This window comes from Naegleria lovaniensis (genome assembly GCF_003324165.1).
Source record: "Naegleria lovaniensis strain ATCC 30569 chromosome Unknown tig026, whole genome shotgun sequence".
Lineage (NCBI taxonomy): Eukaryota > Heterolobosea > Eutetramitea > Acrasida > Naegleriidae > Naegleria > Naegleria lovaniensis.
Window position 1 is genome coordinate 648 of NW_025407848.1, and position 27,325 is coordinate 27,972.

At 36.9% G+C, this 27,325-nt stretch overlaps 12 protein-coding genes across 12 annotated transcripts; 3 read left to right on the forward strand and 9 right to left on the reverse strand.

Moving 5' to 3' along the window:
- Positions 1 to 1,077: 1,077 nt before the first annotated feature.
- On the forward strand, positions 1,078 to 1,995 carry C9374_005929 (uncharacterized protein; the record flags this gene model as incomplete). The annotated part of the gene is made up of 1 exon (XM_044695733.1): positions 1,078 to 1,995. One exon carries the CDS (start codon positions 1,078 to 1,080, stop codon positions 1,993 to 1,995), a length of 918 nt encoding a protein of 305 aa, XP_044547225.1.
- Positions 1,996 to 2,614: 619 nt separating this feature from the next.
- Positions 2,615 to 4,960, forward strand: C9374_005930 (uncharacterized protein; the record flags this gene model as incomplete). Its single annotated transcript, XM_044695735.1, has 2 exons — positions 2,615 to 2,990; positions 3,114 to 4,960. 2 exons carry the CDS (start codon positions 2,615 to 2,617, stop codon positions 4,958 to 4,960), a joined length of 2,223 nt encoding a protein of 740 aa, XP_044547226.1.
- Positions 4,961 to 5,042: 82 nt separating this feature from the next.
- C9374_005931 (uncharacterized protein) lies at positions 5,043 to 5,985 on the reverse strand (the record flags this gene model as incomplete). The annotated part of the gene is made up of 4 exons (XM_044695736.1): positions 5,043 to 5,336; positions 5,484 to 5,662; positions 5,761 to 5,822; positions 5,948 to 5,985. The coding sequence occupies 4 exons, from the start codon at positions 5,983 to 5,985 to the stop codon at positions 5,043 to 5,045; spliced, it is 573 nt and encodes a 190-aa protein (XP_044547227.1).
- Positions 5,986 to 6,094: 109 nt separating this feature from the next.
- C9374_005932 (uncharacterized protein) lies at positions 6,095 to 7,240 on the reverse strand (the record flags this gene model as incomplete). The annotated part of the gene is made up of 1 exon (XM_044695737.1): positions 6,095 to 7,198. The coding sequence occupies one exon, from the start codon at positions 7,196 to 7,198 to the stop codon at positions 6,095 to 6,097; it is 1,104 nt and encodes a 367-aa protein (XP_044547228.1).
- Positions 7,241 to 8,370: 1,130 nt separating this feature from the next.
- On the forward strand, positions 8,371 to 9,908 carry C9374_005933 (uncharacterized protein; the record flags this gene model as incomplete). The annotated part of the gene is made up of 2 exons (XM_044695738.1): positions 8,371 to 8,556; positions 8,709 to 9,908. 2 exons carry the CDS (start codon positions 8,371 to 8,373, stop codon positions 9,906 to 9,908), a joined length of 1,386 nt encoding a protein of 461 aa, XP_044547229.1.
- A 266-nt stretch (positions 9,909 to 10,174) lies between these two features.
- On the reverse strand, positions 10,175 to 13,851 carry C9374_005934 (uncharacterized protein; the record flags this gene model as incomplete). The annotated part of the gene is made up of 4 exons (XM_044695739.1): positions 10,175 to 10,600; positions 10,666 to 10,693; positions 10,777 to 11,230; positions 11,349 to 13,851. The coding sequence occupies 4 exons, from the start codon at positions 13,849 to 13,851 to the stop codon at positions 10,175 to 10,177; spliced, it is 3,411 nt and encodes a 1,136-aa protein (XP_044547230.1).
- Positions 13,852 to 14,046: 195 nt separating this feature from the next.
- Positions 14,047 to 16,130, reverse strand: C9374_005935 (uncharacterized protein; the record flags this gene model as incomplete). The annotated part of the gene is made up of 2 exons (XM_044695740.1): positions 14,047 to 15,250; positions 15,379 to 16,130. The coding sequence occupies 2 exons, from the start codon at positions 16,128 to 16,130 to the stop codon at positions 14,047 to 14,049; spliced, it is 1,956 nt and encodes a 651-aa protein (XP_044547231.1).
- Positions 16,131 to 16,191: 61 nt separating this feature from the next.
- C9374_005936 (uncharacterized protein) lies at positions 16,192 to 17,268 on the reverse strand (the record flags this gene model as incomplete). The annotated part of the gene is made up of 1 exon (XM_044695741.1): positions 16,192 to 17,268. One exon carries the CDS (start codon positions 17,266 to 17,268, stop codon positions 16,192 to 16,194), a length of 1,077 nt encoding a protein of 358 aa, XP_044547232.1.
- Positions 17,269 to 17,487: 219 nt separating this feature from the next.
- On the reverse strand, positions 17,488 to 22,394 carry C9374_005937 (uncharacterized protein; the record flags this gene model as incomplete). The annotated part of the gene is made up of 4 exons (XM_044695742.1): positions 17,488 to 18,758; positions 18,824 to 20,710; positions 20,780 to 20,926; positions 21,011 to 22,394. 4 exons carry the CDS (start codon positions 22,392 to 22,394, stop codon positions 17,488 to 17,490), a joined length of 4,689 nt encoding a protein of 1,562 aa, XP_044547233.1.
- Positions 22,395 to 23,646: 1,252 nt separating this feature from the next.
- Positions 23,647 to 25,491, reverse strand: C9374_005938 (uncharacterized protein; the record flags this gene model as incomplete). The annotated part of the gene is made up of 1 exon (XM_044695743.1): positions 23,647 to 25,491. The coding sequence occupies one exon, from the start codon at positions 25,489 to 25,491 to the stop codon at positions 23,647 to 23,649; it is 1,845 nt and encodes a 614-aa protein (XP_044547234.1).
- Positions 25,492 to 25,878: 387 nt separating this feature from the next.
- On the reverse strand, positions 25,879 to 26,193 carry C9374_005939 (uncharacterized protein; the record flags this gene model as incomplete). Its single annotated transcript, XM_044695744.1, has 1 exon — positions 25,879 to 26,193. One exon carries the CDS (start codon positions 26,191 to 26,193, stop codon positions 25,879 to 25,881), a length of 315 nt encoding a protein of 104 aa, XP_044547235.1.
- Positions 26,194 to 26,374: 181 nt separating this feature from the next.
- C9374_005940 (uncharacterized protein) lies at positions 26,375 to 26,956 on the reverse strand (the record flags this gene model as incomplete). The annotated part of the gene is made up of 1 exon (XM_044695746.1): positions 26,375 to 26,956. One exon carries the CDS (start codon positions 26,954 to 26,956, stop codon positions 26,375 to 26,377), a length of 582 nt encoding a protein of 193 aa, XP_044547236.1.
- Positions 26,957 to 27,325: the final 369 nt, after the last annotated feature.

Consider the following 27,325-nt stretch of genomic DNA (forward strand, 5'->3'; position numbering starts at 1 on the left):
AGAATAATTAGAGAATACTCCCAAAACGTGTTGATCACTGCTGAAAATGATGTTGACATGCTATACAATCATTTTCAATGAACGACCATATCAATTCATGATGAAACTTGCTGATGACGGCCATAACAACGCAGGGAGTTTTGGCGCGTTTTTTTTACAATTTTTTTTTTGAATCCTAAGAATATCAAAAGTCCGCTGAGCAACAACTACCACAAAAAGGATATATGAAACCACAACATCTACTTCACCAATTCGAAAAATTCCAAGTTCAGCAGATAGAGAAGAAGAAATGGAGACATTTTTGATGCATTCATTACATGAGAACAAACTTTCGAGACAAAGACCGCATCTTCAATTTTGCTGGAATGTCATTATCGCAAATCAAGCGCCCCAAACGACATGCCGCCCGCCAAACCCAATAAAGTCTAATGACAAAATATGCAGAAAATCCCTCAAACACCAATCCTTTTCCAAAGGATGGATGTTTGGCGAGTTACAAACCCATTAGTTTTCCTCCAATTAATTCCAAACTCTTGTTGTTGTTTACAATGTAGAAACACAAAAACTCAGAGCAAAATGATGATGTTCAGTGATGAATAACAGAATAAGAGCGAGAGAGAGAAGAATTTTTCTTTATCACCCGTTCGTTGTTATTGGTTTTGATTATCAGGATGGCATTTATCACGAATCGGAATAATCATGGCTAAAGGGAAAGAATATCACATCATTAAGCAACGTGTCATAATTACTACGCCACCAGAAGTGTTAGTGGCAATGTTGTTGTGTGTTTTTCATTTTTTTAAATTAAATTTATTTGTGATTCTCGTGTTTTCTGTTCACAAATGTTTAAACAGTTCAAACATGAACAAACATAATAAACTTTATAAACAAGTTCAAACAATTTAAAACTTGTTCAAACTTGTGAGTTGGTACATTTTGGCGACTGGCGACTGGCGTCTAACAGTAGTGTGCAATTGGCGGGTTGAGTGTTATAAGAAGCATGTTGAAGCTTTGGCTGCTGAAATAGAGTTTCAAACAACGAAGGAGGATATCAAGAGAATACTAACCGTTATCGCAATGTATTGCCCGGGAGTTAAATCTTGGAGCGATTGGTGGTCTCGTGATCATATCTTAAATTTACTACTCGGAACTAGTTCTGTAGAGAACAACTTACCAAGAAATACTAATGTGCAAGAGGTATTGAATGCTACTGTTGTTCCAACTCACAACGGAAATGCTTCTATTGAGACCACTATGATGATTCGAGAAGATTTTTTGGCAGTCAACAGATTTTTCTGTTTGAAGGAAGGTATTTTGTTGTCCTATAAAGACACAAGTAAGGAAGGTAGAAATAAGCGTAAGAAGCAAAAGAAGGATGTATATGATTCTAGACCTGCAGACACAACAGCAAGAGGCTTGAAATCAACAACTACTTCACTTGAAGCTGTCCAAAACTTTGTATCTAACATTCAAAACGAAGAAAGACAGCAGGTGGCTACTTATTTGGAAGGATCTTATGATGAGGACGAGGACGAGGATTATGAAGAAGGAGATGATGATGATAATGATGGACAAGATGAGGATTTTGATGAAGACGAGGATCTTGAAGAAGACTTACTTGATGATGCGGGGAATAACCAAGAGGAAAAAGAGAAAGTCAACTCAACAAATAGCAGCCAGCACAACTTACCTCATACTGCAACACAAATTCAGCCAAGCAAAATATCAGATTCTCTGACAACACCATCCAACAGTGTACTTGCATCTGAAACACCTAAGAAGCCACGTACTAAACGCAACGGAAGTACCAAGAGAAAACGAGTCATCGAGGACTCATCGGACAGTCACTCTGAGTCAGAGCCAGAGAACAATGTTCCTCCTTCACCAGCATCTGGAAGATTGAGACGGGGCGCGTTAAACCAATTCAATAACCGCTCGTTGAGCAAGCAGTTCAAAGAAGCATGTAATTACGGACGTAAATCAGCGTCGTTTTGAGTGTGATGTTCAGATATTTTTTTGAAGAATAAAACTGTCATTTCGCCAAATTCAATTTTTAAGGATGGCGATTTCGCCAATTCAAATTGAGGACCTGGCGAGTTCGCCAATTCAATGCTTGGTATTTGGCGTGCTCGCCAATTGCACCTGGCGAAAATCGCCAGTCGCTAGTCGCCAAAATCTACCTCCTCCAAACTTGTTTAAACATGAACAAACTAAACAATGCAAGTTTAAACGTTTACAGGACAAGCCTAGTTATCCTGCTAATGAAGATATTTGATAGAAAAATATTTGATGAATAAAACACACATACCTGCTCAAGCGGAAATTGGGACCACATCAGCCGAAGTTTGCCAGCGAGAAATGTCACGAGTTGCAGAATTTTTTAACTTTGGTTTGATTGGATGTTCAATCAAACAATTCAGGACATTATAACATTTTCATATTTATCTTAGTTTATTAAATTTTGTTAAAACAAAAAAAATACCGAAACTACTTATAGTACAATCGTTCGTCATCACTTTCAGCACTGTCGGATCCATCAGTAACAACCATCCAAAACAACAAACTCATCACAACTAATCCCGAAAACCTACCAGAGAGAACGTTGGAAGCAACAATGACTTTTCGTATGGAAGGAGCTTCCTCTCAATTGTCTTTAGCCTCTACGAATGGTACTGCTGATCTGTCCGATTCAACCAACCATCTTGTGCCACAGAATCCTTATCATCATCAACATGAAACGAGTACAATTTTTGAAGCATCTAGATCATCCTCAATTGAGGATATTGCGTCCATTACGAAACATACCACCACCGAGGCATTGGATCCAATTGGAGTCTATGCCACAAACCATCCAGCTCAATTTTTCGATCAACAGTGTTTTTTGGAATGGAAAGACCTTAAATTTCCAAGCCAATCTGAGAATCCAATTTTGAAAAACGTTTCTGGATTTGCCGTACCTGGAAAGATCACAGCTATCTGTGGACCAGTGGGTGAGTTGAATTGATGGTTTGTAATGAATTGGAGAATAATGACATTGAGTGATTTGTTCATGACATGATTTGTGCATTGTCAATTATTTGTTGATAAATCATTCCTCCAAAACTTTTCCTTAGGTAGTGGAAAGTCCACACTCTTACGAATTTTATCCAATCGGGGAGCATACAAAGATTACAGCGGCGACATTTTTATTAATAGTCAATTAGCCATGAATCGAGAGTTACAAACCGATCGAGACATTTCCAACAAGTACAAATCTCTCGTTTCATTTGTTTCCAAAGATTACGCTCCTTCCAACATGTCACTGACTGTGAAGGAAATTTTACGCTTTGCTGTTCGATTTAAATTACCAGTTCGTTCAAAAAATCCACTTTGGACCACACGTGACGAAAGGCTCTCAATTTTACTCAATGCTTATGGTTTGAAAAATAAGGAAAATTCAACATTTAATACCCTTTCATCTGGCGAAAAGCGTCGTCTCTGTATTGCAGCTCAAAATGTTCTCTTTCACCGAGTAGTTTTGTTGGAATATCCAACAGATGGAATTGAATTTGGAGAATCGTTTCATTTATTGCGACAAATGAAAACACTTGCAGAAATGGGAGTATGTGTGGTAATTTGCCTTCATCGACCTTCCATTCTCGAATTGGAATTAATCGACTATGTTTCGATTTTAAATAAGGGAAGCACCATTTATTTTGGAAAGCCCAAGATGATACAGGAATATTTTGAGCTCATTGGAGTTCAATTACCTCTGAATCGACAAAATGTGGTGGCATCTGTTTTTGAATTAATCATTCTCCATGAAATGTCGAAATCACGGAATGAAAGGGAACAACAAATGGCCTTGCACTATTTAGACTTGGATAAAGAGAGCATCGAGAGGAGAGACCATTTAGAAGCTGAATTTGAAAAGCGTAAACGAACCTTTTATATTCCACAAAAGGAGCACGAAGAGGCTCCCTTTCGTCACAATAAGATTGAAGATATTCAAACTGAAAAGTATTATTCCAACTATTTTGCATCGGTGTGGATTTTATTAGAGCGTATCTATTTAGTCAAGCTCAGAAATTGGAAAACAGAATTCATTACGCCATTTTTTGAAAAATTCATTGTTGCAGTATTTATTGGATTGTTGTATTTTCAAATTTCGCCTACGAACATGTCTCTCAGAGGTAAAATTTTCTCCTTTCTCAATTTGAACATTTCGATCACATTTGGATTGAGCATCAAGACGCTCATTTCACAAATTCCATTAATGACGCAAGAAAGAAATTCGACAAGTTATCGGATTGGTGCCTTCTTCCTCGCAAAATCTATAGAAGATATTGTAGATTTTACCATTTATCCATTTATATTCGGAATTATTATTTATTTATTGGTTGGATTCAGTTACGAAGCAGAGCGAGTATTTGCCTTTATCCTAATTTTTGCAATTTACAATTTAACTTGTATGAGTTTTGCGCAAACTCTTGTGGCGATCATTCCAGTACCTAGTATTTTGAATTTCATTGCACCTGTCATTAATTTAATCTTTTTACTGGTGAGTGGTGCGTATGGTCTCACGAACACTCAATTTTTGGGATGGATCGGTTATGCCTCATACTTGTCGTATGCATTTAAGGCATTGGCAATTAATGAATTTCATGGAGTTTTATTGCAAATTGGAAACTCCACGACTGTTGACAACAATTCAACTGTAGCTAGCACTGAGCAACCTTCGTTACCAGCAGGACACTATACAAATGGCACTTTATTTTTGGAGAGAGCCTACGGGTTGACCGATCCACATTACATGATGTGGGTGTATTTGGGTGTGTTAATTGTGTATTTTGGAGTTTGCAAAGTCATTGCATATTTTGGATTGAGGTACATTTACAAGGGAATGAGTGTGAAAAAGGTGTTGTTGAAAATCGTACATGATTGGTGTGGCTGTTGTTTTGCAAAAAGAAAAATAAATTAGGTAATTTTTCTGTCTGTGAATGAATTATAGAAGAACATGATTTAAATATTTAAAAAGTCGTCTATTAAAATTACAAAATAAATTAATGCATAATATTTTCCACACGAATATAATCCGTATTTTCAGACCTCATTGCAATACAACATTGCACGAAACAAACAAAACATCCCAACAGACATCCTAAAATTGGAATGGCACAATATTGAGTAATTAAATAAGGATGCATCATGTCATATAATTTTGTTTGCTCAGTTTTACAAGAGTTGGCATATTGGAAAACTGTCATTGCAATTAAAAGTCCCAAAGTGGCGCACCCAATGATTCCAATACAACATTGAGCAATGGAATAACATGGTCTTGATTTTTGACGATCCTCCTATGTGATCCAAATGGGTTTTTGATCAAAATCAATACAAATTGATTCATCATGAAATGATTTTAAGAAATTATGATCGAAATAATCAGAGAAATTAGATGATAATTATTGTTTTGACAATTCTCAACCAATGATCCAAATAATTACCTTTCTCTGAGATGCTTGAAAAACACATGCATCTAAAACAGCCATGAAAATTGAGCCAAAGCTGCACAATCCTGAAATAACAGTCACAATAGAATACGTCAGCAATAAATCTAGAATGGTCTTTGCTTGACAAGTGGCAGAATTACTGAGCGTCCCGAAAAACTGTGAATAAATGACAACTATGACACGGGTGATGAAAATTGTATTCGGAAATGACGAAATTGATCATTTTCCAATTATTTGTTGATGAATTTGATTCGATCCATAGCAAACTTACTTCCCCATGCTGACATTCCGATCGCAAAGAGAAACGAGCAGACTGCCGCCACTGCACTGGCACTGTTGTTTCATGAAAATTTGTCATCACATTTTCCAAAAATGTAAAAAAATATTTTGCCAATTGGATGAATTCATCAATGAAATCATCATTGTATTGAAATGCTTGTATGAACGGCTTCACCTACCCGACTGATCCACACCACACATCAAATCTCTTGGACATTTTTTTTAAACTGGAGGGATTTCCATCACTGCCTGTCGGACGTCACTACAAAAATGTGAGACACACTTTTACTGACAGTTACAACGTTTATTCTTTCGTTGAATTGACATTATTGAACCATATCATCGAATGTAGCTTCAGGAAGCATTCCAACATTGCTGCCAGTTTTGTTAGTTCCAAAAGTTGAAGAAATGGTTGAAGCAGTATTCAAAGTAGAGGCCATTCCAAAATACTTGGCACTTTCCATGGGAATAACAATGACCTTATTTCCAGACTGTGACAAGTGTTCCACTGCTTTGGTATATTCTTTTTGAATTAAATAAGATTGGTCAATGCCATGGACTGAAAGAATTTTTGACAAGTAGAGAGCTTCAGATTCAGCTTTCAATCGAATTGCCATCGATTCTGATTCCGCCTTTTGTTTTGCAATTTCAGTTTCTGTTTGTGAATCGTTGAGTTTTTTCTTGTTGGCAGTGTCACAAGCCAACAGTTCAATTTCTTGCTCAGTTTGAATTTTAAGTAATTTTGCTTGTTGCAAGGAACGAGTCTTTTCTAATTCAGCTTGCGCCTCTCTCTGGGCTGCTACTAGTTTTTCAATACTCTTAGCGATAGAGGAAGGTGCTTCAATGGACTGAATGTCGAACTTTGTTAATTTCACGCCCCATGATTCTTCAAGTGATTTGAAATCTTCAGAGATGGAGTCTTTGATTTTTGATTTACCCTCAATGGCTTCATCGAGAGTAATTTTAGAAATGGCATCTCTGAGTGAGGTATAAATTAATTGCTCGATCGATTGATACAAGTCTGAAATTTCATACACTGCCTTATAAGGATTTTGAATACGGAAGAACATGATACCATTCACATCAGCTGCAATTCGATCTTTGGTTGTCACATTCAATGTTGGAAAATCAAATAAAATCTCCTGTGTAGGAATTCGATACATTTCTTCAACTTTCAACTCTGTCTTGTGTGAAAAGGAATTTTCAACAGTGTGTACCCAACGCACCCATTTGACTTCTTCCACAAACGGAAGAATAAAGTGCAAACCTGCATTCAATGTGCGAGAGAATTGACCCAATCGTTCCACACATACCACTTCATTGGTTCTCACTTGAATTATGGACTTGTTGAAAAGGTATATCAGAACGAGTATGAGGATGGGGTAAATGAAGAGTGAGTAATAGAGTTGAATGAGAAGGAGGGGTGTCATTTCGACTGGTGCTCCTAATGATGGATCGTTGTTGTTGATCATGTTGTGTGTGACCATAAAATGATTCGGGAAATGTGTTCAGTGGTGATGTTCTTGCAAGCAGTATTTGTTGTTGTATTTTGTTTTGATTGAACTTTGAATAGCTCTAAAAAGGGCACTACTTGGTCGCAACTCAATAAGAACTTGGAGACACGTGTGCTGCACCGGTTGTGATGTGATTGGGTTTTCAAAAGAATCATTGATACAATACACACGTGTTTCAATATTCCTTTCAATCACTGTGTCATTTCAAAGAGAAAATTGTTGAATTTGTGATGTCGCCGGAATTGTTGAAACTGAACTTGTGGTTTTCATTAGGGTCAAGTATACTTGAAGTTACATCTTGTAGTATAATTGAAGATGTGAGGAGATTAAGGCTGAGCATCAGCGCCAAAAGAGCTCCACATGATCTGGGCTTACCATCTCTCCAAAGAAAACAACTTGTACTGTAATCATGAACGGAAGGATGACAATAGGAAGAAGAACATTGAGATTATTATTGAAGAAGAGGAAAAAGCAATTGATATTCCGTGAGAAAGAGCAGAAACACATGTATCATGAATCTACAAAAACACTAATGAAACATCTGAACACAGAATCCCCTTCGGAACAGATACCCATCACGTTCATGGATCAAGCCATGATGACCAGTATGATGAATTGGCAACTGGCCTCCTCTTCGTTCTTTGCTTCTTTTCATTTAAATAATTTCGAGCCGATATTTCAACCACATCACCATCCAAGTTCATTTCAACCCGTTACCAACAACAAGAAGCCTAGTGCAACTTTATCCTTCATCAACACTTCAATTCATGAGAGCCGTGCACGAAGAGCTGAGGTAAGTGAAAGCGAATCGCAAACCGAATTTTTTATTGTTTTGTTGTTCAAAAAATTACCGTTACACCATCCACTCCCCAAACCGTACGTATGTTGTTCTTTGGCCAACCCCTATTAATCCAACCATGCTTTTTGTCCGATAACGACCGTACCGCATGATGAATGATGTTTCTTGTACAATCTCCATTCATTGAAATTCATTATCATCATCTGATGGATTACAAACTCGGAATGTGTATATTGGATGATATCATGATAATGTCATCTTTCTTTGGATTTGCCAACAACAGAAGAAAATGGGTCTTTTACCTTTTGAAACCTTTAGCGAATTGGGAGCCTTGATAAAGTTGAAATACTTCCATAAGCTTCCTGCCATTGATATGAGCGATGAATCTGTCAAATTTTGTTACAACAAGTTGAATCAAGTATCGAGGTCTTTTGCCATGGTCATTCAGGAGCTTCCCGAAGAACTCAAACATCCCGTAAGTACCAGTTCGACAAGGCGTTTGAAACCAACCTTCTCTTTTTAAAACACAACAATTTTATTGAACTTGTGGAATGACTGTTACACAACAATTTTCACACGCTGCAACAACAATTTTCACACATTTCGACAAACAACTACTCTCTACAGGTAGCCATCTTTTATCTCGTTTTGAGAGGTCTTGATACCGTAGAAGATGATACTGAATATCTCAAAGAAGATGTCGCTGCCAAGCATCAATTATTACAAACATTCTATCAAAAGATTCGTGATCCAAACTTTTATCTTGATAATTGTGGAGGAAGTCTTCATGCCACTCGTCACTACAAGGATTTAATGTTGAACTTCCATCATGTATGCAAGGTATTCCTTCGATTGGATGAAAAGTATCAACGTGTCATTGAAGATGTGACCATGAAGATGGGATGCGGAATGGTCAATTACTTGGGCATGACAGGCGTCGATACCATGCTCGACTATGATGAATATTGCCACTATGTGGCTGGCTTGGTTGGTATTGGTCTCTCTGAAATGTTTGTTGCCTATGGTGAAGATGAAGAAGCATTCTTCAAGCCAGGCACAAGCGGTACTTCCACTGAATCCATCAAGAAATCCCTCTCAAACTTGATGGGACTCTTCCTTCAAAAAGTGAACATTATTCGTGACTATGCCGAAGATATTTTGGAAAATAGAACCTTCTACCCATCTAGCTCTTTCCAACAATTTGGTTTGAAGCAGGTAACAGATTTGGCAAAGAAAGAAAATTTACCACAAGCACTACAAACTCTCAACTACCTCGTTACAAATGCTCTTTCACATGCTCCAGATTGCCTCGAATACATGTCCAAAGTGAAGGATCCAAAAGTTTTCAGTTTTTGTGCCATTCCTCAAGTCATGGCCTTTGCTACACTCGTTGAAATTTATAATAATCCAAATGTATTTGTGAAGAATGTCAAGATGAGAAAAGGTCTCACTGCTCGAATTTTCATGGAAACAAAATCATATGAAGATGTTCAAAAATGGTTTGCCACCCTTTCTGAAGATTTACAAGTTAAACTTGCTTCTAACATGCAAGATCCATCTGCCAAGGAAACTGCACGAGTTTTGGAAACAATTTTGAAGAAGGCTGGCTACAAAACAAAAAGCAGAGGACTTTCAGTCACCCAAGGTTTTGGTATCGTTTCTTTGTTGACTGCTCTAGTTTATTGGACTCTTTGTGGCAAACCACTTTCGAATTTTTTAGGCAATAATACGTCACTGTTGGGACGATTCTTGGGCAGATTTGTAAGCAAACCTGTATCAGGAGCTGTATCACCAGCAGGCAAAGCTATTACTCCATCTTTGAATTAATTAAATTTTTGATTTACCAAGGAAGTTCACGTGCAGAGAGAGTTGTGTTTTTTTAGCCAATAGGTCCATTTTTTCTTTCAGAGTCGTGGTTGAAGGTTCTCTTGTCCATTTTAGATACCACCTTAATGTATACATAGGCGTTGCCTAGGATGGAACGTTTGGAATTTTGTGGCAACGTTGCTGACCTGGGTGATAATTTGGCTTGTTTTTCAGTATGTTGGATCTCTTTTTATTGCATTATGTCGGAGTTGGAATCAAAAAGAATATCACTCAAATAATTTCAAGCATTGATTCAATCGTTCAATAATGGTTAAAAACGAAGGACGATTCTCTGGAGTTGCATCCCAACACTCTTTCATCACTTGAAAATATTCATTTTCGACTTGAATCAACGTTTCGAGTGTAGCCCCTTGTTGCACCCTATCTTTACGGCCCAAAACAAACTCTGTGGTCCATTCTTTCTGTTCTTGAATGGTTGAAAATGGAATTACTGGACGAAGACCTTTCGCCACTTGAAACACCACCGAAAGACCACAACCTGCAGAATTTTCTTCTTCCTCTCTTTTAACTTTGTAAAGCTTGTCAGAATTGAAATTATTATAAGGACTCTCCTCAAAGAATAATTCCCACATGATAATACCAAAACTGAAAACATCAACTTTTTCATTGTAGCTTTTACCTTCAATCATTTCCTGTCGTCGTCATCATAAACCACAATGAAATACAAATTCATAAAAATTATACGAATCGAACTTACATTGGCCATGTAGAAAAACGTGCCCACTCTGAATGACATGTAACATATGGTTACAAACGAACGCGTTCTTCTGAATGACAAACATGATTATTACAAATATTTTCAACTTACTGAGTCGTTGCTGATGTTGCAGTTCCCTTAATTCTTGACAATCCAAAGTCACACACTTTGCTATTCAACCAATGATCCAATAATATATTCGCCGGCTTTAAATCTCTATGAATGACTGGTTTTGGTTTAATTCCATGCAAATAGGCCATTCCTCGTGCTATTCCAAGTAAAATTTCAATTTTTTGTTTGACCGTTACGAATTGAATTCCCTTTCGACATTCAAAAATTAACTTTTCCAATGATCCTCGTGGTAAATATTCTTGAATCAAGTGTTTCTTGTTCAGAGCTGACATGCAGACACCTAAGAAATTGACAATATTGGGATGACGTAATGAGCTTAATAAAACTGCTTCTCGTTCAAAATCCTTGTCATCCATCTCTTGTTCTTCTTTTAGAGTTTTTAAGGCAACAGTTGTACCATGCCAATTCGCAATATAAACACTTCCATTAGATCCTATAAACCCATATATTGAAATCCATATAGTTTTCAAATTATTCATATAGTTTTCGAATTATTCATATAGTTTTCAAATGATTCATCAAAATTAAAAAGACACTTTAGAACAACATACCTTCAGCAATTCGTTTTCCAACTTGAATCTCTTCAATGGGTATGACATATTTTTGACTCAAAGAGGATATGGGTTTTACACTTTGTAATAGATTGGTTGTTTCATTAAAAGTATCTTGATCCTCATTCCACAACTCTACTTTTGAATAATTTAACACTCGTTCAAATGCTCTCTCTGAAGCTTCCTTTTTGTAAAGTCGATGTAATCGATGAATGATACATTTCATTCCATACACGAGCATGATCAAAATAAAACATGTCAAAACTAGCCCTAATAGAGCAAGAGGAATGATTAATCCAAGATTAGGTTTTGGTAATTCCACACAAATACCTCCAAAAGAGGTGAAGGTATATAACATCATTCCAATGGGACATTCTTCAATCAAAATATTCATTTCAATACTTGCTGTCTCATCAATGTATAACAGTGCCTTCACAATTTGTTTGGTATCGTTCAAAGCTAGTACATTGAAATCTCGAATGGTGAATTCATGTAACTCTGAATTTTGGAAAAAGGTGACACCATTCTCTTGTTCGAATTTTTGAATTGAAATTCTCTTCTCTGCATGCTTGAGTTTTTCCACACCTTCATTCCATATCGACACATTTACGAATGGAATTTTATAACCTGGATAGAGACGCAATTGTGGAATTTCTGGATTTTTAAAGATTCGTCGAGTAGGTGTCATTTCCTTGTACGACTCGACGATGGAAATTTCAAAAGATATATTTCTTAATGGTCCAGCTGTCAAACTTCCATACGAAAGGGCAGAATTTCCCTCAAATTTGCTTTTAGTTTGATCAATGGCTCCCATCATATTCTCAACGAATAGACATCCTCCTGCATAATTCGCACTATTATTCATACAAGAAAAATCAAGACTAGTTGAAATATATTCTCCATATTGTTCATGCTGTGAAAGATATAAAGCTCCTCCTTTCACATGGGCATGATTATTGAAGAAGGAACATGATGAGAGATAAAAGTCCAAATCATCTGCCACCGTTCGATGTGAAAATAGAGAGTTATGACTGTCATTTCCATGGATTGCAGCATTTCTTTGGAGATAATAAATTGCTCCTCCATTTTCCATGGCAGTGTTATTGGTAAATGTCGAGTATGAGATTTCAAGATAATTAAAATGTTCTGCCATGATTGCTCCGCCATTGATCGCTTGGTTCCCTATAAAGTCACAATCAAACAATGACAAACTCGAGTGTGAAAGAAAGAGAGCTCCTCCTCCGTAAGGTCGATCATCATCCATGCTCGATCGAGGTGTACCGTCGTCGTCTTTCATGTTACGACGGTTGTTCACAAATTTGGATGCAAGAATTGAAAGTGGAAAATTCCATACATTTTCATTATTCAACCAAATAGCTCCTTTTTGATTATTTTGAAAATGGCAATAATCCACACTCACACCAGAATCACGAATCTTGACACTCACATTTTCAGTATTATTATAAAACGAGCAAGTACGTATCTGAACAGCCATCGAAGAAGTCACAGAAAGCATCGAGTTGTAAAATTTGGAATTTGAAAAGTTGATTAATTTTCCAGATTGAATTTGAATGGAAGATTGTTCTGTCATGGAACAGTCATCCACTCGTATCATGTCTGTAAAAGAGCTCATGATGATCGAGTGTTTCAATTGTGTTTGTGAAACGTTCAATTCATGTAAATTTGTCAATGACCAATCGGATTGTTCGAATAAACACTCATTCACAACACCAGAAAAAATAGATCTCGTGTTTACAACAGGAATGTCAATTCTTGACGCATAAAACCTTGAGTGACTCACTTGAAATGATGAAATGGTAGGGTTCAGATCACCAATAAATTCAATACTTGATTGTGTAAAATTCGAATCAAGAATGGAAGTATTCGCTGGAACTAGAAATCGAGAGCTATTTACAAATTGACACTTTTCAAAACTCGAAATTTGATATGAAACAATGGATCGTAAGGTAATATTCTCAAACTTGCATTCATGAAAATATGCAATTTCAGGAATATCTCTGTTGTTTGATTTGCTCCAATTCACAAAATGAATTTTCTTGGCTGTCATTTGTCGAGCAAGTAGAGTGATAAAATTTTCAATTATTGTTTCGGGTTGTGAAGCCTTGTTATTATAATTGTTATAATTGTTATAATTATTATTTTCATCATAGTTCCATCCTCCTTCCAAAATGATTTCTTCAAACGGAAATAATTTCGCTTCAAAATTTCTTTCATCATATACTTGATGACTAGACGCAATATAAACATGTCCTGATTTGTTATAGAGTGATGGATGAGATTCAATTTGTTCTAACACGAGTGTGATGGATGGACATGGAGAGTTCGGAGAGAGTCCACATGATGTATGATTGTAGTTGTTGTGGTTATGATTGTCCACGTAAAAAACCGGAATGGAATTTGTAGATTTCATCAATGAAAGAAGCTGTAGTATCATGAGGATGATGGAGAGTGTGAAAAAGTGACAAATTTTGAGTGGTGACATTTTTTTAATTCCGAAATGCAACGAACGTAAAATTCAATAAACAAACGGCACCCGAGTGGTGGTGAAAGAGAGAAATAAAGTATAATACTTGAAAATGTATCACCACCAATTACATCTCGTGATGAAACAAATTTGTAGATTCAGAAAAAGAGGAACTAAAATCTTGTTTCGAAACTTCAGGTGTGAATTGTTTTTTCACACGATCCACCAAGAACCCAAATTAAGCTTACTTTCCTTATTCTTTTCAAGAGATTTCAACTTGTTTTGAGCAGCTACATATCCTTGCTTGGCTGCTCGCTCATACCATTCCTTTGCTTTTATCAAATTCTTTTCTCCTTTTCCAATTTCATACATTCTTCCAAGACTATATTGTGCCTTAACATTTCCTAATTGAGCTGATTGTAAATAATGAACAGTAGCCAATGGTATACTCTTCTTAACCATTCCGTCTTTGTCTCCATCTTCATACCATTGTCCTAAATAATATTGTGCTTCAGAATTTCCTTGTTGAGCAGATTTATCGAACCATTCAAACGCAAGCGAAAGATCCTTCTTTCCTCCTTCTCCCATTTTGAGCATGTAAGCTAAATTATTTTGTGCTTGATCATGACCTTGTTGAGCAGCACGTTCGTACCAGTGACGAGCTGTTGATAAATTTCGTTCCATTTCTCGTCCATGTTGATACATGTCTCCAAGTAGATATTGAGCTTGAGCATGTCCTTGATGGGCTGCTCGTTCGAGATAATTTCTTGCACGTGAATAATTTCCATGATCGTAAAAGTTCTTTCCATAGAGATAGGCGTTTTCATTATTGGATGGAGAATGAACAGCACTGAAGAGTAGTGGGGAATTTTCTTCAAAATTCGTATTCGAGTTCAAACTTTCTAAGGAACTATTGACTAGTGTTGAAATTGAGGTTGAGATTGATGTTGAGGTTGATGTTAGTTTCATACGTTGTTCTTGGTCATGAAGTTGTTGTAAAGTTTGTGAAATGGATAATCTTTCTGAAACATGAATTGTCATCATGGATATGATTAAATCAATTAGAAAATTGGAATAGGATTTCTTGAGTCGACAAGTCACATAGGGTCGAACCTGAGAATTCAATGTGGACATGGCAGTCGACCAAAAAGTCGTGACATCAAATGTCATTAATTGATACATGGAAACTCCCAAAGCAAAAACATCGCTAGCAAATGAAAAACAAGCAGATTCATCCTCATGTTTGGCCATTAATTGTTGAACCACTTCAGGAGCATAATATAAGGGAGTACCTGCTGTACCAGTGTCATTGATTGATCCTAAGGATCTTGCTTGTCCAAAATCACTCAAGGCCACTTGAATTTCTTCTGAATCTAAATTGAGTTGTCGAACGAGAATATTCGCTGGTTTTATGTCTCTATGAAACACAACAACAATAGAAAGATGATGAAGAAAATATTTGAACATTTCACAAATTGTAAAATATTCATTTGGAAAATTTCACACAACTTTCACAAATCTTAAAACCTTCAATACACCACTTACCTATGAACCACTTTTTTGGATTTTTCAATAAATTCCATAGCACGACATGTTTGATGTAAAATTTGTAACAACATCTTTTCTGAAAGCACAATTTGCTTTTCAATAATTAAATCTTGCAAACTTCCTTGCATGAGTTCCATTTCAATACCAATCACACTGGTACTTCCTGCAAAAAAGGCACCATGTGTTTTGACAATATGTTCATGTTCGAATTGCACTAATTTCTGAAATTCACGTAAAATTTCATTCGCATTTTGAAATTCATCATAACGAATGATTTTCACAGCAGAGATTCGTTCCTCACTTTCCACTCGGTAGACTTGTCCATACGCTCCTGATCCAATGAGTTTGCAAGATTTAAAGCATTGTTTCATATAATTGTGGTAGGATGATGTTGTTAATTGTTGTTGTTGTTGTTGTGAATCATGATGCAATGGATGAGTCACGATATTTTCATTCATTTTCCATTGGACTGAAAGTACTTTGTATGATTTTTCAATTTGAGGATTATGGAAAAATTGTAAAAACCATTCTAAACAATCATTGGTGGTGATATGAATGGTTTCCTTTTCGTTCGGATCATAATATGAAACAAGTAAATCATTGGCTCCGATGGAATTTTCTGTCATGAATTTTTCTTTGAGATCCTTGACGAGAGAAGAGTAGGTAGAGGATAGCTTGACGACCACACAAGTAGGTTGTGCATGGTGTGATGAATAATAACGCACCAAAACTTTTGGTGTTGTTGACATTTTTTTATTGGGCTTGCCTGATTTTTGAGACCTGTCAAATGTCCCGCAAAGGACTGGCTTTTTAATTCTTTTTGTGCTTCTTTTTCTTCTTCTCAGTACTGCTGGGAGGAGCATAATTATCTCCATCTCCACAATATCCACACACTCCCATTCGAGGAGAATTCACCACTGGCAACAACCACTCTAGATCTTTATCCTCTTCCTTGGCATGTTTGTCACAATAAAAGTTCATTTCTTCTCCATCCACATATTCTGCGTCCTTATTGCACCTTCTACACTTGAATGTTGGAGGATTATTTCGTGCCAATACTCTCGCTGCAATGCGTTCGTCATGACATTTGACAATTGAAATTAATTCAATTTCTAACTCGGTAGGGCTTCCTCGATCGTAGGTGTAACAAAATAATTTTCCAACATCAGAAGGTTTGAAGACTCGATACATTGGAAGGGACATTGTTTTCTGATCGAATTCCAAAATGTTTTGCAATCTAAAAAAACCTTCATTTTCATCCCAACTGTAATACGTATAGTTATCAATTTCAAAACTTGACGAGTGTTCACAACATTCAACCCAATAATCTCGAAGTATTCCATCTAGAGCTTTTAAATAATTAGTGAATGGTACCTCCACAAATAACCAGTACTTGTTCCAAGTATCTCCATATCGAGGATAAATTTTAAATCTCAAAACTGCATCTTCACAAACATCTCCTTCTTTGAAATCATTCAACTTTTCACACGTCAAGATATGCTCCTTCATGGCTTGCAATCCTCCATTCACTTTTTCATGACATTCTCGACAATATCCAAAAATTGTTTTTTGAAATTTCTCTCTCTTTTTTTGAGACTTGTAGGGAGCACGTTGTTTAAGACTTGAAATCATGTGCAATTGAACGGGTGTTCGATGTTTGAGTTTTTCCTCAAAGAATAATTCGATTAAATCTCGTTTGTGCATCTTGGAGAATTGTTGAAGTTGTTCTTGATCGTCGTTCTTGTCCTTCTCGATGGCTTGCTGTCGCATGTCTTCCCATTGTCGAAAGTCCCAATGCATGGCTTGAGATTGATCTTCCTCATCGGTTCGGCGCAGAGAGGCTGTTGGATTTGAGGCTTGGACGAGGTGAGCGATTGTTTCTTCCATTCTTTTTTTTTGTGTGTTTTTTTAAACGAAACCAAAAAGGTCAGCAATCTTGGTGTTCATAAATTACCTTTCATGGAAAATTTCCAATCTTGACATGGTTACTGGAAGCCATTGAATACAATTGTGAAGAGGGCCACCGCATTTCTCTGAAATCTCGAGTCATGTCATGCAATCACAAATTTAACCAATAACCATTTGTTACCCAATTGTTTCCAAATATTAATTGTTGTTATTGTAATTTGATAAATTATTATACTCAACAGCTGGTTGATTGTAATCTTGAGAATTATTATAACTCATTGCATTGCTGTTGTTATAATTCACAGACTCTGGCAAATACATTGCTGATGGAATGACCTGAACAAGATTATTATTGGCATCATTCACTGCATTCTGCATGCCATACACTTCATTATTTTGAATTACCGTCATTGATCCCAATGGTACATGTCCATAATTGTCAATAGTTGGAGGTGGTCGATGCTGATGTGTTGTTGATGCAAGTTGAGGTGGTTGAGGTGGTTCTAAGGGTTGAACTGGAACGTTTGGTTTCTTAATATCTGGAGGAATTGTTGTTGAAGAATGATCTGTAGAATTATTACCAGTTGTTGTCCTTACTACATTGGATAGCTCAACATGCACATGATCATAACTACGAACGTCTTCATCGGAAGAGTTTTCATATTCGGATGAAACACTCTTTGGAGAATGCAATCCAGATGATGATGATTTGGGAGCAGGAGCACCTGTTTTTGTTCCAGTTGTTGTTGTGGTAGTGGCATTTGTTGTAGATTTGTTATTTCTTTGATCGACGGCTCTCATCATGGCTTGTTCTCTGTGTAGTGGATCATCGGTGTGATGTGAAGAGTTGGTCGAGTGAGTGGCAACAGATGCCGAACGATGTTCTCTCATCCAAGCTGAAAAGACACTTCTCGTTTCTTTACCATATTCAATCATGCATTCCACAATCAGTGCACTGAATGCAATAAAGCACAAACATGAAAATACACCTCCCAACACAAAACCTGTAATTCCATACGTATTCACTGAATCGATATTGGCTGGATAATAAACCACAGACATGTTGGGACAATCTAAAAAGCTCAAAATAATTCCATAATTTTCAGTGTTGACAGCACGAGTAGGCATGGGTGAGTTGTATCGAATACCATTAATGGTTAGATTGGCATACGTGTCATAGGTACTGTAATCATAGTAATAGGAAGAGGAAGGAGTCACACAATAAAAAGGATCGTTCTTAAACTTGGTCAGTGTTCCAGAAGGTTCATATTTGCAACAAGCATAGTAGGATCGATTACTGGCCAAAGATAAATCTTGGTCATTGTTGAATGGATCTGAATTTAGAGCAGTGTCAATACCACTCATGGTGCTTCCCATAAGTCCTAATAGCACGGCAGACAATACCATGGCACATATTAAATAAAATGTTCCAAATAAGCATGTAGATACTCTCTTTTTAAGAACTTTATCTTGAGTGAGTGGAATGGTTCCCCACAATAATGCGTTAAATGAAATTGACCATGTGAAAATATACCATAGAGGCTTATTAAACCATTTAGAGCTGTCGTTGAAGATGATAATGTATCAATTGAATAGTCCAAGTTATATATCCAAATTAGTAAATAGCAAAGTGAAAAGTAAATCAAAACAGCTAAAGTCACTCCAACCATCACACCAATTGTAATATAAATTGGGTAATAATAGACTATGTTAAATGCTGGCTTGTCAATATATGCCAACACGTTACTCGAGAATGTTGACGACAATGAATAGGATCCATTGAGAGGTAAAATCATTACAGATGTGTTCAGAGGATTTTCTACTAGATTTGAGGTAATGGAGAATGTGGAGAAATATCGAATTGAGCTATAAATTGTTTTGCTCAATGTATACGTAATCACACTCTTTCTCATTGAGTATAAAGCTGTTTGTCCATTGGGATCAATCACCATAACCACCGGATTATAATTTTCTGTATAACTAGAATAGGAACCTGGAACTGAAAATTCAATCATCATGGTTTTTCCAGTATTGCCTGTTGTCAAATTTCCAGTCACATTCAACAAAATAGGATTTGCAAAATCCAACGTTGAAGAAGAATCAGCTTGTGCATTAGTGGCATCATCATACCAATACAAATAGGTGGCTCTCGTAGACCCAGCAGACTGAGAGCATATTGAATTACTTGCAAATGGTGGCATTTCATAAATCGGACGAATCCAAACAAAGGCAATCGTTGATGCCTTTAAATCCAATCGTTCACGAGTCAACAGTGAATAGCTACCAAGTGCATCATTAACAATAAAAGTTCCAACGTTGGTAAACAAATATCTCACCATAAAGGTACTTGTTAAATTATTGTAAGTACTCATTGGTGGTGATTTAAAATCATAGTTTGAAAGTGTTGGTACAGATCCCATTTTCACATAAATTTCAAATGCTCTCGAAGCAAGTGCTAGAGTAGAGGCATCGAACTTGAGCAAGAGCTGAGCTGGCTTGTTGCTATAACATGTATATAGACTGCATGAAAATGATAACGAGCTCACAATTTCAACAGGATTAACATATAATCGTTGGGTACTCAGTGAGCCAACTCCACCGATCACAGTATTGAAATCAGAAGATTTTGCAGACCAAGCAAATTGGGTGCCGACTTTGGTCACGGTTGGGTCAATAAATAATCCAAACTTCCAAATACCTGCCGTTGCAGGAACGGACAGTGAAATGGTTGCATAGGTGGCTGAACGACTTTGTGTACAATCTGAAGTTGAATTGTAAAGTTGAGAATTTCCTACAGTTGTCACAAAATACCGAGCATTATTTGGAGCATTGATATTGGAACCTGAAGTTGTCAACAATGGAATTGTTCCTTGAGTGGCCAGCAAAGTCAATTTTGAAGGTACTTTGATGAGGTTGGTAATCACTACATCGACTACAATGGTTGCATTACCTTTAAAAGCTATCAATGACACATTGACATATGTCCAATAGATGCCATAGTCGTTTTTAAACTGATAAGGCAATGTTGTTCTTGAAGATGAACCTGCATCCGAATTCAATCTAAATGGAATGGAATATTCTGTAGGAAGAGAAATGGTTAAATTGGCTACGCATGTCTTACAGCTGGGATATACGTAAATGATTGTTCCTGGCATTAAAAAAGTTTTAACAGGAAGAGGTATTTTCTTTGTGTTGGATTGCAATAATGGACCTGATGATATGCCATTATTGTATTGCTGAATAAATGCGACTTCTGTTCCTGATTGAAATTGTGTAAAATTAAGGTATACGCTTTGCAGAACGTTGTCTCTCGATCCAATTGAATTGACAAAGGCACCATAGGCCTCATTTTGTAAATTCGGAGAAGTAGCATTCACAAATTGAGAGAATGATGACGTTTCATCATTGATATAGAGGAAGGCTGTGATTACATGATGTTGGGCGAAAATGTTAGGCTTCTTCATAGTTTTCACACACAGCAATTACTTACTCTTTTTGAAAATATTGACACTAAAGGATTTTTGTGTCACAAAATCTGTCTCCAGCCGTACATAGATATCCGTTGGTGAGCTAACACAATCGATCATATCAGAGGGTAAAACAATAAAAGCTGTGTTAGATACCGTTGCAATAAAATCTATCGATGTGTTTCAGAATAATAATTATCATAACAATTTACATTCAATATATTAATGCCTTGTTCTGAATTTAAAAAACCTACCTGAAGTTGAAATTGGAATGGAATATTGTTTTGAGGTTTTAGAGGAAAAAATATGAATGAGCCCATTAAACGACTCGGAAAAGATGTTGAGTTGTACCCAACATTTTGAATCAACTGCTCCAACTGGTGGAACGTGTTTGAAATAGGCCAAATCTGACACAGTCGCAAAAACAGAATATCCAATATTATTTTGATCGAAAAAGCTTTCCATCTTGGAAGTCTTGTACACATTAAGAGTTGTGGAGATACTGTTCCCAGAAGTCGAGGCGTCATAAACTTGTGGACTTTGAGCTCCATCTACGGAAAAGGTCAAATAAAATTTAGTATTAGATGTAGGTTCATAGATTGTTTGTACTGTGTAGAATATTTGTAATTGCTCGTCACTGGCTAATTTCACACCAACCAGTTGATAACTGACTTGAGTTGAAGTGTTAGAATAAAATAGTTGAGGGAAAATGGTGTTTGCGACACCAGTGGTTACATTGAGCTTTTTGATAGAGGTCACATCAAAAAATAATCGGTTGGTTAATGTAGAACTAGATGAAATATTCAATGTGACATTTTCAGCAATATCAATTGCATTATTGTTGACTGTCACAAACGAGCTGAAAGAGGTGGACATGTTTGTCAATGCAGTGCTTGTGAAAGGCTCTGACTGCACTTGCACATAGGAAGCAGGCGACAATAAGTCAAACCTATTTGGTACATTACCAAGAGTCAAATCAATAATGGTATCGCTCAATGCCATTTTGTAGAAATTAACAGAGATTTTTTGCATTCTCTGATCCACACCAGCATTGAAAGGATTCAAATCAATAGTAAACGTATTTCCAGTGCTATTTAACATTACATAGCTCACAATTGGAACTTGTTGCAATGTTTGGACATAGTTCGGAAAGCATTGACATGAAGTTTTCAAATTCATTACGGTCTGTCCATTAATTTTCACAGTATTATTCAAAGTAGAAACTCCATTTGGACATGATGATGCAAAGTAATCTTCATAGATGGTAAAGGAATAGTCGCCAGAAGAGAGTAACAGTTTACCTTCTTGCATATCGGGTGCATCGAATGTGGCTACGATCGGAGTGGCATACATGTTCTGAGAGCCACATGCAGTGAATTGAAGATTCGGAGAAAGAATATTTGTGATGGAAACGGTGTGAATGGTAATTGATCCATGGACAAATCCAAAGGATGATTCCTGGATCACTGCTACATTATGATTGTCATGAAAACAACAGCTCCATAACAACAACAACCATAAACAACATGACAACAGTAAATAATAAATAATTCCTGATTTGGATGATGAAAATTTGGAAAAATGATGATGATCGTGAGAGTTACTACTGGTCGTCGTCATCAACTTGAAATTGAGCATGCCTGATCAAGTGCCTGTAGACAGAGGAATGCCAATAATAATGAAATCTTTTGAGATGATGGTTAGTAGAAGCTGAATAATTTTTTTTTGAAACGTTTCACCGAAGAAGAGTTCATGAACTTCAAGCGTTACAGACTTTAAACGTCGGGATGGATGATGAAGACTTTCTTTGAAAAGTGAAGTGGAAAAAGTAAAGAACATGGGTCAGTGAATGCTAGGTACGACCTCAATTTTAGCGCTTTCTGTATACATTTTTAACATGTGACCCTCAGAATTACAGTTCCAGAAGTTGGTATATCATTTCATAAAAAAAATGTCCTCGCATGATGACTCATATCCTCTCAGTCGCGACTCATCTCAACAACATGCACGATTGAACTTAATTACCAATCTCTACAAGTAGTATCTCATCGTTTGGATGAATTCTATTCAAAATTACAAAACAAAATGAAAACGAATACCAACCGAGTTCATGGCTTTCCGATGCATGATGAAATGATTTACACATTTTCTCCTGATACGTCGGTTCATAGCATCTGTACGAGAAATAATAACACAAATGTTAATGATCCCACTGACGTTCAAATATCTTACAATTTGAATTTGATTTTAATCACTGATTATTTAGGAAGTAAAATTGAACTATTCGATTTGGAAACGAAAAAACACAAGAATAGTGTATTTCCTCTGCCACAACAACAGCCTTTTCGTTTAAATACAGGTACACATCAAAACTGACCCCCCCTGCTCCGGAGAGGGGGGGTATCTCCGCACCGTCATTTTATCGCTGCAGAATCTTTAAACGAATATTTTTTGCAGGCAACTGACGGCGGAGTGCTAGTTATTGCAAAGTATTGTGGTGTCCTTGTATTGATGTATTGAATTACTTACTTTTTTGTGTTTTTGAAAATGATTTCCCTACTCACAAGTTTCAACGAACAGCTGGAGAATTATTGATTGGTAAAAACGAAGGGCATCTTTCACGACCTTGTTAATGAAACGTCTTTGAGAAGAAGCAAATAGATGATTCGAGGTGGTGGTGGTAGCCACAGATCTTTTAATGGCCGATGAATTGGAGAGAAGAGATTTGAACATTTTTTACGGTGTGCGTGAAATACATTTTCTCTTCACAAAAAGACCGAATTGGTTGGGACATGTTGAATTTTATTCACACAACTTGTGTTTCGACATTGAAGGAATCACTCCAGCAATGGAAACCAAACATTCAAACATTGCCATCTCAACTACTCATTTAAAATCCATAATCCTTAATGGTACTAAGAATACTCTTTGCTTCTGTGGCATAATCAATATTGTAAATTCGTGAGGCAGTATACTTCAATTTCATCTCATTATTTTGAGCCCTGTCAGCTGTGACACGAATATAGAATACAAATCTTGTCCAGTTTGCCCTCGACAACACCATAGGCATATACTGAGTGTCGATATTGGCCTTTTCACACATCTCGTCAGCAGACACCTTGTCAAAGATTTCCAAAACAGCATTGTTGAAGCCAAGACACCATTGCTTTCCTGTCCAATCAGTAATTGCAAATGTTGCCTTATATTGACGAATACATGATGGTACAGGTCCACATACATTGCAAACATAGCGATCTCCATCTTGTTGAACTTTTCTGTGACATTTTTCGTTTGGACAAGCCTCATACCACAAGTCAGGTTTGATATAGGACACATATGCTCTCAAGTAAAATGTTAGAGCATCATTCATCACATCCTCGACATTGGTATTTTTGATGTCTTGAATGACATTCTTTCTTTTGAAGGTTTTGGTAGAATTGGCAGCAGTTTGACGTTGCGTCAATTTGATTGCAACTTCATCTCCAAAACCACTTGAATGATCGCCACACCATTCAGCCAGAGCTTGATATTCAGGAATGCTTGAACGTGTAATAATGCGAGTGTTGTTCACGGTATTGAGAGAAATACCATTGTAGTTGGACTTTCTAACATTCTTGAAAATCACAACATCTCCTTCATTAAATTGAATAGAATCACACATGTCACCCCATATTGTCAAATCAACTTGGAAGAATGAGTTTGGATCATTGGATGAGTTATCAATAAGTGTGACATTACAACGTTTGGTCTTTCTATTGTTTTTGGTTGTGAAATCTTTCACTTCTGAAAGTTGTTTCACTACACCAATAATGTCCACAATTGCATTCTCTTCCACGCTTGCAACATCACAAAAACGAGTGAAATTAAAGTTTCCTTCTGGAATGGCTGTTTCTTTAGCAGCTTGGATAGAAGCTGTACGATCGAAGGTAATTTCATAATTGTGTGGAATGGTAGTGAATTTCTTGTTGGCGTCTTTCACTTTTCCACCAGAGAAGAAATAAACACCACCTTCTTTCAATACATTGACATACTTTTTGGCAGCATCATTGAAAAAAGTAGCACGAATTTGTCCATTCCATTCGTCCAAAAGTTCAATAGAGAAGAGACATCCTTTGGTCGTGCCCTTGTCCCAATGTTTCAAGTCAGATTTTTGAGTGATACGAGCCTTGATTACCCAATTTTGCTCGTATGGGCCGATGCTAGTAATTGGAGCAACTTGATCATCGGTCATTTTCTCTCCTTCCTGTAACACACTACTCATACCACCATCGTCATAGAAACTATCGGCAGCCTCAACTCCAGCACTCTTTTTCACTGGTTTTCTGTGTTCGGAAACGTTTGATGATGATGAACGAGAAGCACTGCTATTACTTGTTCCAGTTGCAGTAGTACTGCTACTAGATTCCGATACATTAGAATCCGAAGTATAGCTTTTTGGAGATCCAATCATGGTATCTAATGTCTCTTCAATCGTATACTTGACAATGAGAAGAATATCTCTTGTGTGTTTCAAACTTTCAAGAATCTTGATGACGCTGAACTTGTCGGGTTTTTGAGTAGGTTTGATGATAATGGCTGGACAACTATGAACACCATCGCTGATGGTTACAATGAGCTTTTTCTCACCAGCCTTTTGTTGTTGTCGTACTTCAATCACTTGGACACATGGTGAGTGTTTATCCATGGCTTTGTTGCCTTGCATAAGAGAGGCAATACATCGGTCTAGTTTTGTCATGGGAATTTGTGTGTGTGGTTATGTTTTAATAAAACAATAATAAATCTAGGGTTGATGATGATCGGATGGTTGGTGCAGTGTGGTGGTGCAACAAAATTTTGAGGGCTTTTTTTTTGAAAATTTTTTTTAACGAATTTTCGTTTTTTCAAATTTCTAACGGAATGTGGAACAATTTTGGGCGCCAAAACTGGTTCGAACATTTACCTTGACTTTACATGGACAACAAAGTTTTTTGAGCAACTAGTAAATGGTGAAAATGTGACTTGTCCACATCTCACAAATTAAGAAATGTAACAACTAGATACAATGCAGCCGACACCACAAGAGATTCAAGAACTAGTTCAACAACAAAAAATTCATTTCACTCGAATGATCCATTTCAATGATTTAACAACTCTTGAATCGAAACGGATGTTCGAACAGGAGCAGTTCTCTGTAGTGATTCTCCATTCTCAATGGTTTCTGCTGCTGTAATCCTTTTCCTTGTTCTCTCAGATTAGAATCACTTCCATTCTTTTCCAATGATTTTCTACTTTCCAATAGTTCCTCTGACCTAGTTTTCTCTTGTTCGTTCTTTCCTGTCATTTCTGCCAAATTATTCTTCTTTTCAAGTGTCAAGATTGAATGTGTTTTCACTTCATGCATTTTCATCATTCCCATCACAAAACCAAAAAACATGGCCATTTGGATTTTACACGACATTCCTCTGAGAGTGTTTCTCTCATGGTCGATGTTGCATGAGAATGATGACTGACATTAACAGGTTGCTGAGAATGAATGGACGACGATGATGTCAATGCTGTCCATGCATGCATGGATGATGATGACTGTGCAGAAAAATTCATCGTTCCATCCTCATGAGGATGCTGTCTCAATACTAGTTTCATCTTGTGTGGTTTTGCAATGCATGCATCATGAGTCCTTGCATGCATCGAGGAAATAGTGATGGATCGAGTTGAAACGTTGCATGCATGATCATTTGAAACCGTTGCTGTGCTGCACGTGTTCTTTCTAGCATGCTCGGTTGAAATTCTGGAGGTATTTTGAATTTTCTTCCTCTCTTTCCTTGTAAATGTTCTGATGATGATGATGCATCATTGACACGAGTCAACGACGATGTGTTCTCACCACGACCAGTAAATTCCTTCGACACTGGAATGTTCAGATACGATGAAAAACTATAGGAACCATCAAACGGATTCGATGATGAAACTGTCGTTGGTGTTGTAGAATTGGTATCGTTTCGTTGTTTTTTAGTTGCATGTTTCTTGATATTAGGAGAAGAATTAAAAGTCAACGCATGCATGGAAGGACTCTCATTCACTTGAATCATTGAAAAAGAAGAAGAAATACATGCATGTTCATGTGACGAGCGTTGTTCTCGAGCAAGTTGTTTGCTGCTTGCAACACAACCTTGTTCTTTTCGAAGAGGTTTTTCGACACATTTTTTACTGTGGTGAGACATGTGTGTTTCAATGTGCGGTCCAACAGTAATCGTTATTTGTAATGGTTTTGTTTTTTTGGTGGTTGCTGTTCTCAAAGAAGACACTGCTAAAAAAACGTTTCGCAATTCGCATGGTGTTTACGAGCGAAAATAGTAAAAGAGTACGGACTGTAAAATTTTTGACTTTTTTGTTACTGAATCTATTCCAATTTCCACGAAGCGGTAATAGAGATAAAAGTCGTGTAAAAAAAGGAGTTTGGTCATAGATTCCTTATGATGGAACTGTTTGAAGTTTGACAAATGCGAAAAGGTGGTGAGCAGGTCTTGTTGAACAAATTTGTAACTATTACATGACATAATTGTGATGTTAAAGGGTCACTCTTCGAGCTC